General features: G+C 50.3%; 1 protein-coding gene across 2 annotated transcripts in view; it reads left to right on the top strand.

Annotated features, from left to right (window-relative positions):
* ST8SIA5 (ST8 alpha-N-acetyl-neuraminide alpha-2,8-sialyltransferase 5) overlaps positions 1-10,386 on the top strand; it is a 90,208-nt gene extending 79,822 nt beyond the window's left edge. For both annotated transcript variants that reach the window (XM_003914347.4, XM_003914348.4), the window contains 4 exons: positions 227-371; positions 2,858-2,970; positions 7,036-7,128; positions 8,988-10,386. In XM_003914347.4, coding sequence (XP_003914396.1) covers positions 227-371; positions 2,858-2,970; positions 7,036-7,128; positions 8,988-9,456 — 820 coding nt within the window. In that variant the 3' untranslated portion in view covers positions 9,457-10,386. The remainder of the gene's footprint in view (positions 1-226; positions 372-2,857; positions 2,971-7,035; positions 7,129-8,987) is intronic.
* The last annotated feature ends 2,326 nt before the right edge of the window (positions 10,387-12,712 follow it).

The raw sequence follows: 12,712 nt of genomic DNA, 5'->3' as shown, positions 1-12,712 counted from the left end.
GGGGCCTTGGGAGAGGCGTTGAAAAGGGAGGGGACAGCATGAGCAGAGGTGCAGGGTGGGTGCGAGCCTGGGAATGAGTGGGCAGGAGAGGCCTCGGCTCCATGCACGGTGGGGGTGAGCGTGGAGATGGGTGGGCAGGAGAGGCCTTGGCTCCACCCCTCTGTTCTTCTTGAGGTTGTGCTCTGCCCTGCATCATGTCTTTCCTGCCTGTCTCCCTGCCTGGCAGGTCCACTCTGTCCAGGTGCTGCAACGCCCCTGCCTTTCTCTTCACCACCCAGAAGAACACTCCCCTGGGGACAAAGCTCAAGTATGAGGTGGACACCAGCGGCATCTATCACATCAACCAGGAGATTTTCCGCATGTTTCCCAAGGTGCTGCTTTGGGCAGGGGCGGTCTGGGTGAGGCGAGGGAGCCGGCCCCTGTAGCCCTCCATGGCAATGTCCCTGGGGTTTTTTATGACTCACTCACTGTCCTCTGGACTCAGTCATCTTGGTCCTGGTTGACCAGTTGTCTGAGGTGCAGTAGCCCACCCTCTGGGTTTCTTTGGGGGTTCTGAGAACGATGAATGCCAACTGGCTATGATTTGAGTGACTTTTGGTGAGAAAGTGACCAGAAAATTCTGGGTATTGCATTACTTGCAGAGGATATCCTGCAGATATGGGAGAGAATGACGACACATTTGTCCCCCACCTGAGGTAGGCACATGAGCAGAAACACATGCAGAGGTTGTGAACACAAGAACGAACCACCCAGTGCAGATCTAGACTCTGAAAGGTTCAGCTCCCTAGATGACCATGGGCAGATATTTTGTCTTTCAAAACCTCAGTCTTTTTATTTGTAACACCGGGGTTTGAACTATGAATAGATTTGGCTGATTATAACAGAACATCTAAAATATCAGAGACTTAATCAAGATAGATATTAATTTTTTTCCTTTCACATAAAAGAATTCTGGAGGTAGGCGGTGCAGGGCTGGCACGGTGGCTCCCTGGTCATGGAGGACCACAAAATGAGTGAGCCACAGACCTGAATGGTTTAGTTCACTGACCTTAGCCATTGAGAACCGCAGTGAGTGAGCCACAGACGTGAAATGTTCAGATCACTGATGCTGCGCACCTGCAATCACCTGGGCTGACTGTTGGTGCAGACTCACTGCACTAGTCTCAGAGAAGGGGCGCTGGAACCTGCACTTTCAGCCAGTTGTGGCAATTACCCAGGTGTGGTGGCGTATGGACTCTGAAGAGGAGGAAGTTTGCATGGGTGTGTTCATAACCACATCCAGGAGAGCTCTGGGCCCGGGACAGCACTTAGTGAATGTAGTTTATAGAAATTCTGAGTGGGGGCATGTGGAGGTCTTTTTGGATGAAATCTGAAGGCCTTGGCTGCCTTGCTTCTTGGCTGAGTGTGAAACAAAGCCCAGAGTTCCCTGCATTCTGTGACTGGTACCAGAGTATATAGGTAAGACTCATGCATTCTGGGGATGTGGGGGAGGAGCTGAAGGTGAGCAGTGTCAAATGTGTTCTCACTCACTGTGGCCCTAAGGGAGGATGGTATTGAGCCACCTTTACAAGGTGGGTCTTACAAGGCCTGGAACATGAGACTGGTGACAGCAGGTGACTTGCATCTCACGCAAGTAATGCCAGTGGGTGTAACACAACTTAGTATGACATACAGATCCAAGGAGAGCCGGGGTATGGACTGCTGAAGCTCAGGGACAGACAGCAGGGCTCACCAGACATTCTCCAGAACGCGCCAGGCAGTAACTGTTTTAGGATTTGCAGTTCATAGTCTCTCTGTCACTGCTACTCACCTCTATCATTCCAGCACAAAGCAGCCACAGACATGAATAAACAAATGAGAGTAGCTGTGTTCCAGTAACACTTTCAATCTTATTAGATGCCAAAATTGGAATTTTACATAGTTTTCATGTATCACAAAATTGTTTCTTCTTTGGGTTTTTTCCAACCACTTAAAAATATAAAATCCATTCCTGGCTTGCAAGTTACACAAAAACAGACGGTAAGCCAGATGTGGCCCACGGGCTGTATGTAGTTCGCTTGTCCCTGAATTAAAGCAATGTGACATAGAATCACATTTCCTGAACTTCCCTAAATATAAGTGTCTCTTTGTATTTGTAAAAAATTCAGCTTCCCAGCCTCCTATCTGTGAGACTCTGATTCTGTGGTGCTGGGATGGAGCCCAGAAATTTATATTTTCAGAAAGTATCCCAGGTAGTTCTTAACTTACAGAAGTTTAGGAAACACCCATATAGAACATAATAAACTTTTGATGATTTTTTCTGAAAATGACTGTTTTTTTTTTTTTTTATTCCTCTCTCGTACAAGTCTAATAGTGCAGTTTACTCACCCACTGGCTGTGAGATGCCCCTGTTTTCCCTGTCTTGGCTCACTGGGCCTGTCCATCCAGAGAAAATGGACCATGAATAAGGACAGTCTCCCACAGAAGTCCCCCTTAATTTTAGCTTGATTCCTGATGGTCCCAGGGCAGCGTGATTCTCCACGAGACCCCACCTGGCTGCTGGTCCCACCTGAAGCACAGGCTACAGGCCTGGCCCGTTTCATGCAGGACTGCCAGTTGCTGTGTGCCAGGAGGGAAGCTGCCCAGCAGGCCCTGGGCATCAGGGATGGGAGTGGCCTTTGGGGCCATCTAATAGTAACAAGACTCTCGATCACTCTTCCCATCTGTAAAGTGAAAAGCCGCTTTCCTCCCACATTCCCCACAAGGCTGCCTCTTGGGGCCAGGAGCTAACAGGGGTAGGTGTGCTTGCAGAGGTGAGAGTCGCAGGTGGAGGCAGGGGGTGGCTTGGCTCTGACAGCTTTGCCTTTGCCTCCCCCAGGACATGCCCTACTACCGATCCCAGTTTAAGAAGTGTGCTGTGGTGGGCAACGGAGGCATCCTGAAGAACAGCCGCTGCGGGAGGGAGATCAACAGCGCCGACTTCGTCTTCCGGTAAAAGAAACCCTGGCACTGCCCTTGCCACTACCCCGTGGCCCTCCTCCTCCATATTCTTCCCCGGTGCCCTAATGCTACCCTTTAAGCAAGTAATCCCCACTCCCCACCCCTGCAGACCCTCAGGTCTGGGATATCCCTTCTTCTCTCCAGCCCCAACCCTTTGGGGAAGTCGTTAAACTCCCAGGTCCTCAGTGTCCACATCTGCACAATGGGAGCTATGTTAAGAGCAAAGGGCATCACAGATTTGAAGGCACTGAGGACTCAGGAGCTTGCAGCTGTGTTGGGAGGTCCTCTGGGCGCCATCTTCTTGGGTGGGTGCTACCCTTCCAGAAGCACTGGTGGAACCAGGGCACCCTTGTGGCAGACACCAATATTGGCTTTAACTAAGCCAGAGACTGGTCTTTGCACTTCTTCCTTACATAAAGCCCCACTCTTATCTCTTAGTGAATCTTCATTTATATCTTTAGCCTGGGTGAAGAAGGTGGGTTGAAAATAAGAGCTTAAAGCAAAGAGACTTCGGTTGAGTCTGCAGTGGGGTCGCAGGAAGCATGGATCCACAATCATCAGGCCACTCAGTAGGTGTCAGGTTGGGGAGGGTAGAGCAGGTTTGGTGTGATTTGAGGTCCTAAAATAAAGGGACTCCTGCATATTTTGGGTTCTTGGATGTCCAACCCCAGCCTCTGTCTCTAGAAGAAGGAAGACTTGGACACCCTGCGTCACCTGCTGTCACAGGCGGAGCGTGAGAGACACACCTCTCTCTGTGATCTGGAGTCTGCCCACGTGCTCCCTGTGGATGCCTAGTCGAGTCCAGCATTGAAGGTTAAGCTTCCTCCAACACCGAAATCTCTGGCCCTCACTGAATCCTTAGCCCAGCCACACTCCTGCCAGGGGAGGCAGGGAAAGCCTCTTTCAAGATGGTCTTTTGGGGAGAAGCCAAGGTCTATGGGGTCTCCCTGAACTTTGATCCAGGCTCCAGCATTGCTAGGCATATGACCTCAGGAATGTCATGTCATCCTTCTGGGCCTTGTTTTCCTCATCTGCAAAATGGGGATAAGGATAGCAGCTCCATCAGTTTTGGGATTAAATGACATAATGATTGTATAACTCTTAGTACCTCCAGCACTGGACGCACCATTAGAGCCCAGTTAATGCCAGCAACTGCCCTCCAGGTCCTGTTCCCTCTGGCTGGAATGCTCTCTCCCCAGCCCCTGCATCCTGCTTTGCCAACTGCCACTTGTCCTTCCAAGCTTAGCTCAAGAATCACCCACTCCTTCCCTGGCTAAACCCACTTGCACTCTTTTCTGGGCTCCCACGGAACCTGGTGTCCACCTCTCATGCGGCCTTTAACACCCAGCCCTATAACCAGGGACCCGCTGAGTGGTCTCACTCTTGCAGATTGGAAACACACAGAGAACTTCTGTTTACAGTAACTGATATAATTGGCACAACATAACTACTCAGAAAAATGAGTCTTCAATGAAGGAATGAAGGCATGAATGAAAGAATGGACTGAAGTGATTTTCAGGGCTAAGAAGTGGAGCGTATAGTGGTTCTGTCCACAGGCTCTGAAGCTGGGGAGCCTGGTTTGAGTTAGAAAAAGCTGTGTTACTTTGCAAAAGTTACTTAGCCACTACACCTTTATCTCCTAAAATGAAAGATGAGGATGATAATAGTACCTACCCGTTGGGGTCAGTATGAGGAATAAATGAATTAATGTTTAAAATCTTCAAACAATGCGGGACACATACTAAGTTTTATTATAATGAAAATGTTATTTTAAAATATTCCTCTCATTTTACAGATGAAAAACAATTTTTTGGGAGGGGATGATATTCCTTGCTAGGGTCATGGGGCTAGTCATAGTCAGAAATGGGATATAGTTCTGGTCTTGCATTCTTTCTGTGATATCACATCATTTCCCTAGCTCGATCATATGACAGTAAGCGTCTCCCTCAAAGGGGCTAGTCTCTTGTCCCACCACCTAAGATCTGTTAAGATCTGTGAGAGCACACAGCTGTGTTTGCTAGTTTTGGAAATGCTGTGGGCCCTTCCGTTCTCATCGTCGTCATCGTCAGAGCAGTGCGGCAGCAGCAAAGCCTTGCTGGGTGCTTGTATGTGCATGCCAAGATGCCCTGAGACTCCATCCTGTTCTAGGCATGTCCACACTGGATGCTATTGTACTGGGAACGAGACCTGGGCTTGCAGTCAGGCCCGTCCTCTGCCCTGCCTTGACCCTCTGAATGCCTAGTTTCTCATTTGCAACACAGGGAGCCTAATATCTGCCACCCGAGGTTATTGATGGCTCATATAATGCTAGAAAGTTCCTGGCATGCCACAGATGCTCAAAAAAAATGGCAATTGACTGTAGACACCCCTGACTCCCCCGCTCAATCTTTAATGATAATATAAAACCTGCCTTTCGTAGTGGTCTGATAGACAGGGGTGTGGTTGGATCATAAAGTAGGTGAAAGTCATAGTCCTGTTATAGAGGGTTCTTCTGCACAGTTATTCCTTAAACCCATGGCTTTCCCTTGACGAAGGGCCACATTCTTCACATGGCCCACCGTCCCTTATAGTCTGGCCCCTTCTTCCCTCTCTGCCCTCAGCTTGTACCATTCCCACCTTGCCTGTGCTCCAGTCACCAGGCCACAGTCACTCCTGGGTGCTTCATGTTCTCATCTACCACAGGACCTTGGCACGGGACCTGTGTCTGGAATGTTCATGAGTTCCACGTTCACCCAGCTAACACCTGCTTATTTCAAAATTTATTATTCATCCATTCATTATGTAGTATTTGATATGAAGAATATTTGCACCACCTAAGTATGAAGCAAAACAATAAAATGAATATTTGTAGAACAACCACTTGATTTAAGAAGTCGAATGTTTGTATCGAGCCTTTGTATCAACTGATGTGCTCCTTCCCGTTCTACCTCTGTTTTCCCCAAAAGGTGTCACTACCCTGAATTGAGTACTTAATCATTCTCTCATTGTTAAAAATTGTTTTGTCATATGTAGATGTACCCCTGAACAATGTATTGTTAAACTATGTTTGTTTGGGGCTGTATTCGTTTCCTATTGCTGCTATAAAAACATACTACCAAATTAGTGGTTTAAACAACACAGATTTTATTATCTTATAGTCTTGGAGGTCAGAAGTCTCACTGGACTAAAATCAAGGTGTCTGCAGAACTGCATTCCCTTCTGGGGGCTCTCAGGGAGAATTTGTTTCCTTTTTCAGCTCCTAGAAGCTCCTTGTATTCCTTGGCTCATGGCAGAGCCCACAGTGGAGTATCTTCCAGTCTCTTTCTCTGACTCCAATTCTGTTGCCACGTATTTTCTTCTTCTCCCTGGTTGTCATATCACCTCTTATAAAGACACTTGTGATGACACTGGACTCCCCCAGATAACTCAGGGCAATGACTCCATCTCAAGATCCTAAACTTAATTGCAGCTGCAGAGTCCCTTCTGCCACATAAGGCTGCATAGTCACAGGTTCCAGGGATTAGGACGTGGACACCTTTGGGGGCTATTACTCTTCCTACTATGGGGCTTTCTACAAATGGTGGTGACTTGCTTTTGCATGCAATATGTGTTGCATTTCTAAGATGCATCTTTGAATATATCCCATGTTTATTTAGCCCTTCTCCTGTCACAGGACTTTTGCTCACTTCCTCCTTCAGACCTCAGCTCAAGCATTGCTTCCTCAGGGAAGCCTTGGCTCTCTAGAAAAGGAGATGCTCCCCTGCCACCTGTCCTCTGAGAGTCATAATCCCATCCTCCAGAGGTCCAGGGACTATCCAAGCTTGTAACTGCATTTTACATCTGGTGGTTTATCTGCCCCATGTGTCTGGAACTTTAGCAAGGCCTGTTGGCTGTCCCAGTGCCTGATAAGGAGCAGAAGAACGACTGTCTTACCACCTGGCCACAGAGAACCCACCTAGCTGGTTGCTGTTGCATCCCTCTGCCCACATGATCACCATCCCTCCCCTCCCCTTGCACCTTCCCCAGCCTGACCTATTGAATGACTGACCACCTTGGGCTGCCTCTTCTCTTCTGCAGGTGCAACCTGCCCCCCATCTCAGAGAAGTATACCATGGACGTGGGGGTGAAGACGGATGTGGTCACTGTGAACCCCAGCATCATCACAGAGAGGTCAGTGGCCCTCTTTCTAGAGCTGCACTGTCCAAAATGTTAGCCAGTAGTCACATGCAGCTACTGGGCACTGGAAGTGTGGCTAGTCCAGATGGAGATGTGCTGGCTGTGAGTGTAAAACACACACTGGGTTTCAAAGACTTAATACAAAAATAGGATAACATCTAATTAACTTGTTATATTAATTACATGTTGAAGTAATAGTATTTTCGAAATAGTGGGTTAAAGAAAATATAAAAACTTCACCCATTTCTATTTTTTCACATGTGCTTACTCGGACGTGGTTAAATTCCATATGTGGCCTACATTATTTCTTTTGGACAGTGCTGGTCTACACCACCTTCACCTAGAGATGGGCGGGAGAGCTTTCCAGGGTGTGACCAGGGCAGGCAGCTCCCTACCTGGCTGTGTCCAGGTGGTACTGGGGAGAAGCTCACACTGAGATCTCAGCTCCCCTCCTGGCTCCCCTGCTCTCATCTCCCACTGTCCCCTCCTCTTACATGTCCTCTGACTTGGTTGGTGTGACTATGCCCAGGGCTAGGGTTTCAACACTTCCCCTAAAACCTTCCAGATGAACTTTCACAGATGAACTGCATGCTGCAGGTGTACGAGAATGCATCGATGCTGCTGCCCACCTTCTACAACACGCGCAACACGGATGTGTCCATCCGTGTCAAGTACGTGCTGGATGACTTTGAGTCGCCCAAGCTGTCTACGACTTCCACCCGCAGTACCTGGTCAGTGTGTCGCGCTACTGGCTCAGCCTGGGGGTGTGAACCAAGCACATCAGCACTGGCCTCATTCTGGCCACCGCGGCACTGGAACTCTATGGGGTTCATCTGGACGGTTTTAGGGGAATTGTTGAAACCCTAGCCCTGGGCATAGTCACACCAACCAGGTCAGAGGACATGTAAGAGGAGGGGACAGTGGGAGACGAGAGGAGGGGGTCATTGAATTGGATCAGATGCCCAGGGAACAGCTATTAAGGGGCGGGAAGAGACAGAAAAGTCACCGAGTGAAGGAGTGCTCAGAGACGAGAGAGAGGGCCCAAGAGGGGAGGCTGCTTAATGTAAAGAAATGGGGCCAGGCATGGTGGCTCATGCCTATAACCACAGCGCTTTGGGAGGCTGAGGCCAGAGTGTGACTTGCGGCCAGGAGTTGGAGACTAGCTTGGGCAACATCGCAAGTCCCTGGTCTCTACAAAAAATTAAAATAATAATAAAAATAGCCAAGTATTGTGATGCACACCTGTAGTCTCAGCTACTCAGGAGGCTGAGGTGGGGGGATTGTTTGAGCCCAGGATTTCGAGGCTGCAATGAGCTATGATTGCACCACTGCACTCCAGCCTGCATGACAGAGCAAGACCCTGTGTCTAAAAACAACACACTAGTGTGTGAGAGAGAAACGGAGGCTGCAGGAGAAGAAGCTTCTGAGCCAGGACAGGCAGCTGCATTTGGGATTCGTTCCTGGGGATCTTGAGGATGACAGTACAGGTGAACAGGTGAATGGAGTGAGGCCTCTAGAGCAAGCCTCCACTCCGGCAACCACTTCCCTGATGAGCCTCCCTTGGGCCACCCTCATCCTTTTGGGTTCAGCATTGCCCTGCCCCCTGCAGCCACACCCTGGATATCTGTCCCTTTGGATCCCAACTGCCCTCTCCTGCACCCACTTACAGAAACTCAGCTGCCCCTGAGAGAGGTCTCATCTTCATCTGCACAGGTGCGTGAGGTGTCAGGAGGCAGGTGGCCTTATAAGTCCCTTCCGTCCTTTGTAAAGCCCCAGGGTGCAAGGGGTGGGGAAGCGAGGGGCGTGGGGGCACAGAGGAGTGGGCGCTCACCTCTCACTCGCGCCCTGCGCAGGTTCCACAAGCTGGAGAAGTGGCGGCGGCCGTTCTACCGCGTGCTGCAGGTGTACGAGAACGCGTCGGTGCTGCTGCCCGCCTTCTACAACACGCGCAACACCGACGTGTCCATCCGCGTCAAGTACGTGCTGGACGACTTCGAGTCGCCGCAGGCTGTCTACTACTTCCACCCACAGTACCTGGTCAACGTGTCGCGCTACTGGCTCAGCCTGGGCGTGCGAGCCAAGCGCATCAGCACTGGCCTCATTCTGGCCACTGCGGCGCTGGAGCTCTGTGAGGAGGTGCACCTCTTCGGCTTCTGGGCCTTCCCCATGAACCCCTCGGGCCTCTACATCACTCACCACTACTATGACAACGTCAAGCCGCGTCCCGGCTTCCACGCCATGCCCTCCGAGATCTTCAACTTCCTGCACTTGCACAGCCGAGGCATCCTCCGCGTGCACACGGGCACCTGCAGCTGCTGCTGAGGGCGGCTCACCAGGCTGCCCGGCAAGCGGCGCATTCTCTCCTGCTGTCCCTCCCGGTTGAACTGGGAGTCCCGAACCGGGCAGCGTGGGGACCTGGCGTTCAGACTGTCTCTCCCTCCGTGGTTCAGTTCTGTACTTGGATACTGGGGTGGGGAGGCAGGTTTGGGAACCGGGGCAGAGTCAGCTCTGTGCTGAGCCTCCTGGCCTGGCCCCCACCGGTGCATCCGCCCAGTGCCTCCACCTGCCCCGGCTAGCATGCTGCTGGACCACACCCCAAGATCAGGGGCCCTGGGGACTGCAAGTGAATAAAGCACATTTCCACCCAATTTTGTCATCCGAGAGAGAGCACAAACTGCAGACCCTTGTTGCAGCTAAAGGAAGGCCCTACAGAGAATGGAATCGAGGGCAGAGACAGGACACTTCACAGGACACTTGAGCACAGTCAAGATTTTATTCACACTTTTGGTTCCTGAGTTTTATATCGAGGACTCAGCTATGAATTGCTATCTAAATCTCAGAGCTTAGAGGCCAACCCAGTGACTAGACCTTCCAGTGAAGAAAGTGATCTCAAGAGGTCCAGGGACTTAACAGCCAAGCCACACCACCCGACACGTTCTTCCATGACACACAGAGAGATCTAATGCAAGGCCTGGGTTATGTCTTGGTTGAGACATCACCTGAGAGGCACCACATCCTTTCAGACACATCCTCGGACACACATGCAGTCTTGGTGCCCCCAGGTTCAATCCTACGTTAGTTCTTTTGATGAGAAGGAAATAAACCAAACCAGCCACTTGCACTATGGCTTCCAAGCCAATGTTATTGACTCAGTAAGTGCTTAGCGATTGACTTCCTCTTCTGTCTCCCTATTTTCAGCTCCATTTAAACCAGGAGTTATTTATAAAGACCTCTTCCTCTCATGTCTCTGAATCCTGCAGAATCCTGCTGTATCGTGTTCCTCAGTCGGAACCATAGGCTCTGGGCTGGAAAGCACTGACATGTCAGGTGGTGAGCTTAGCAGAGAGAAGCGAGTTGTGGCCTCCGACACCAGCATCACTGAGGCTTCTGCTGGGAAGACGGGACTTCTCACAGCCAAGCCTGGGCTTGGGGCAGTCAGTCGGGCTTAGGCAGAGAGGGGTTCACATGTCATTTCACACCTGAAATTAATTCCCTTTGCTTCTCCCTATGGTGTTTCCACCATAAATGGGACGGTGTCTAAGAGACACTTGGTGAACTGCCTTAGAACTTAGCTTTGTGGAACCATAGGATGTGAGTGCTGGGAGGAGGACTTCAGCCCACCTGCCTGGCTACCTGTCTCCCTCCCTCCTTCCTTTCTACCTCCCTCACTTCCTCTTTTCTTCCTCCCCTTAAACATTTCTGGAAAGCCTATTCTGCTTTGGTCTGTGGCGGGACTTAGGAAGACATGAGGATAAACAAAGGCATTATCTGTATCTTCTGGGGATGCAGGGCCCAGAGACTATAGGCCCAGTCCCACGTGCTGGGTGCTCTGGGAGGGTTAGGAGCTGTGAGAATATAGCAGGGAATGGCATCTGCTATCCAATCACCTCATTTGACAGGCCCCTTGGCTGAGCCAGTCAGGGATGAGGAGAGCGCAGGCTTTACCCCAGGCTTCCAGGCTCCTGATCCAGGGCTCCATTCTTGGCCAAACCTTTGTGTCTTGGCTTGTGCTTCCTGTGGTGGGTTGTTGTGGAGCCTGTGCCCTGTACACAACACTGTTCTCAATGCTGACTCTCACCTGCATTCTGAGCTCTGGTCCTGGTTGGGAAAACCTCAGGTGGCTCCGAGCCTCAGTCTGTTTAGCCAAGGGGATGAAATGAGCCCAAACACCTGCTAAACCAGGAAGAACTGCAAAGGACAGTGGATGGTTATTAACTTTCTTGAGCTCTGCCTATTTCTCCCAGGGAGGGAATTTCTGGGAAAGATTCCAGTTAACTGAGATTTCTAGCCACTACATGGTTAATTGAACCCAGTTCTTGAAACCATGGCATATAAAAACTAGAAGGTTCTTAAAGACCATTGTGTTCCACTTAAGGAAGCAGGCCCAGAGCAAATATGTGACCTGGGTCAAGTCACGCCTGGGGCTTTACTGAGTGCCTGTTGTGGACAGAGCCCTCTACTGGAAGCCCTCTGGGTACTACTTATGTTCCAGATGGGCAGTGTTTGGGGGAGGCTCCCTGGTGACACAGACATCAGGATCCCCACAGCCGAGGGTGCTGCAGGTTGGAATCTTCCCCAGCCAGGGCCCTCGTAGGAGCTGGGGATTGGAGCATCAGGATCCAGCCCACAGAGGAGTCGGGACACCTGGCTGCTGGCCATATTCCTGCCTGTGGGTCTTAGGGCCAGTCCTTCCTCTCCCTCCATGTCTCAGTTGCCTCATCTCTACAACTAGAAGTTTTGTAAAAATCTTCAGGGTCTGTACCATCTCCTTATTTGGGGAGGACATTCATGATGAATGGATCTAAGTAATAAGTAATATTTCTTTTTATAATAGCTAGCATTTACCATGCTCTCATTCTGTGCCAGGCCCTCCGTTAAGCACTTTCCCTATATTATCTCCTGTAATCATCATGAGACCCCTTTGGGTAAGGAAGCTTCCATTGTACAGATGAGGAGACCGAGGCTCAGGGCAATTCTGGGACTTGCCCTTGGTCAGGCACCCAATGGAGGAAACTGCACCCACATCTGTAGAGCCCCGAAATCTGTGCTCCAAACCTCTGTCTTAGCTTCCCAATCAGTGACACCAGAACATGAGGGATCCTGACCAAGATGCCCCGTGCAGGATAGTATGGAGCCCTCCTCCAGGGACAAATGCTCTGGGAGGCTGTCATTGTCCGGGAAGCAATCTGTGCTTATAGGTACCTCTCCCTAACCCTATCCTCTACAGCAGTAGTGACTTACCCACAGTGGCATTGGAGGGGAACTGAGGCCATCGTCACATTTTTAAGGTGAGGAAAGATGCCCAGAAATAGCACATGTTAAGTGACAACACGAATGATTTGCCTAGGGCTACATGGCCAGTGTTTATAAGAAAAACATTTTTTCAAAGGCTCAGAGAGCCTGGTGTTGACTCTGGAAGCCTTCTGCCATGTTCCACCACAGCCCTGTCACCACGCCACCATGCAGTGCAGACTACCCATTGAATCATTATTTAAGGGAAGTCGATTCCCTGTAAACAAAACAACCATCATGGCTTCCTTTGTGCTAAACCCACTGCTCCAGACTTGAAAGGCAGCAA

This window comes from Papio anubis, chromosome 19, assembly GCF_008728515.1.
Source record: "Papio anubis isolate 15944 chromosome 19, Panubis1.0, whole genome shotgun sequence".
Classification (NCBI taxonomy): Eukaryota; Metazoa; Chordata; class Mammalia; order Primates; family Cercopithecidae; genus Papio; species Papio anubis.
The sequence above is the reverse complement of the archived record's forward strand: the minus strand, read 5'-3'. Positions and strand labels throughout refer to the sequence as shown.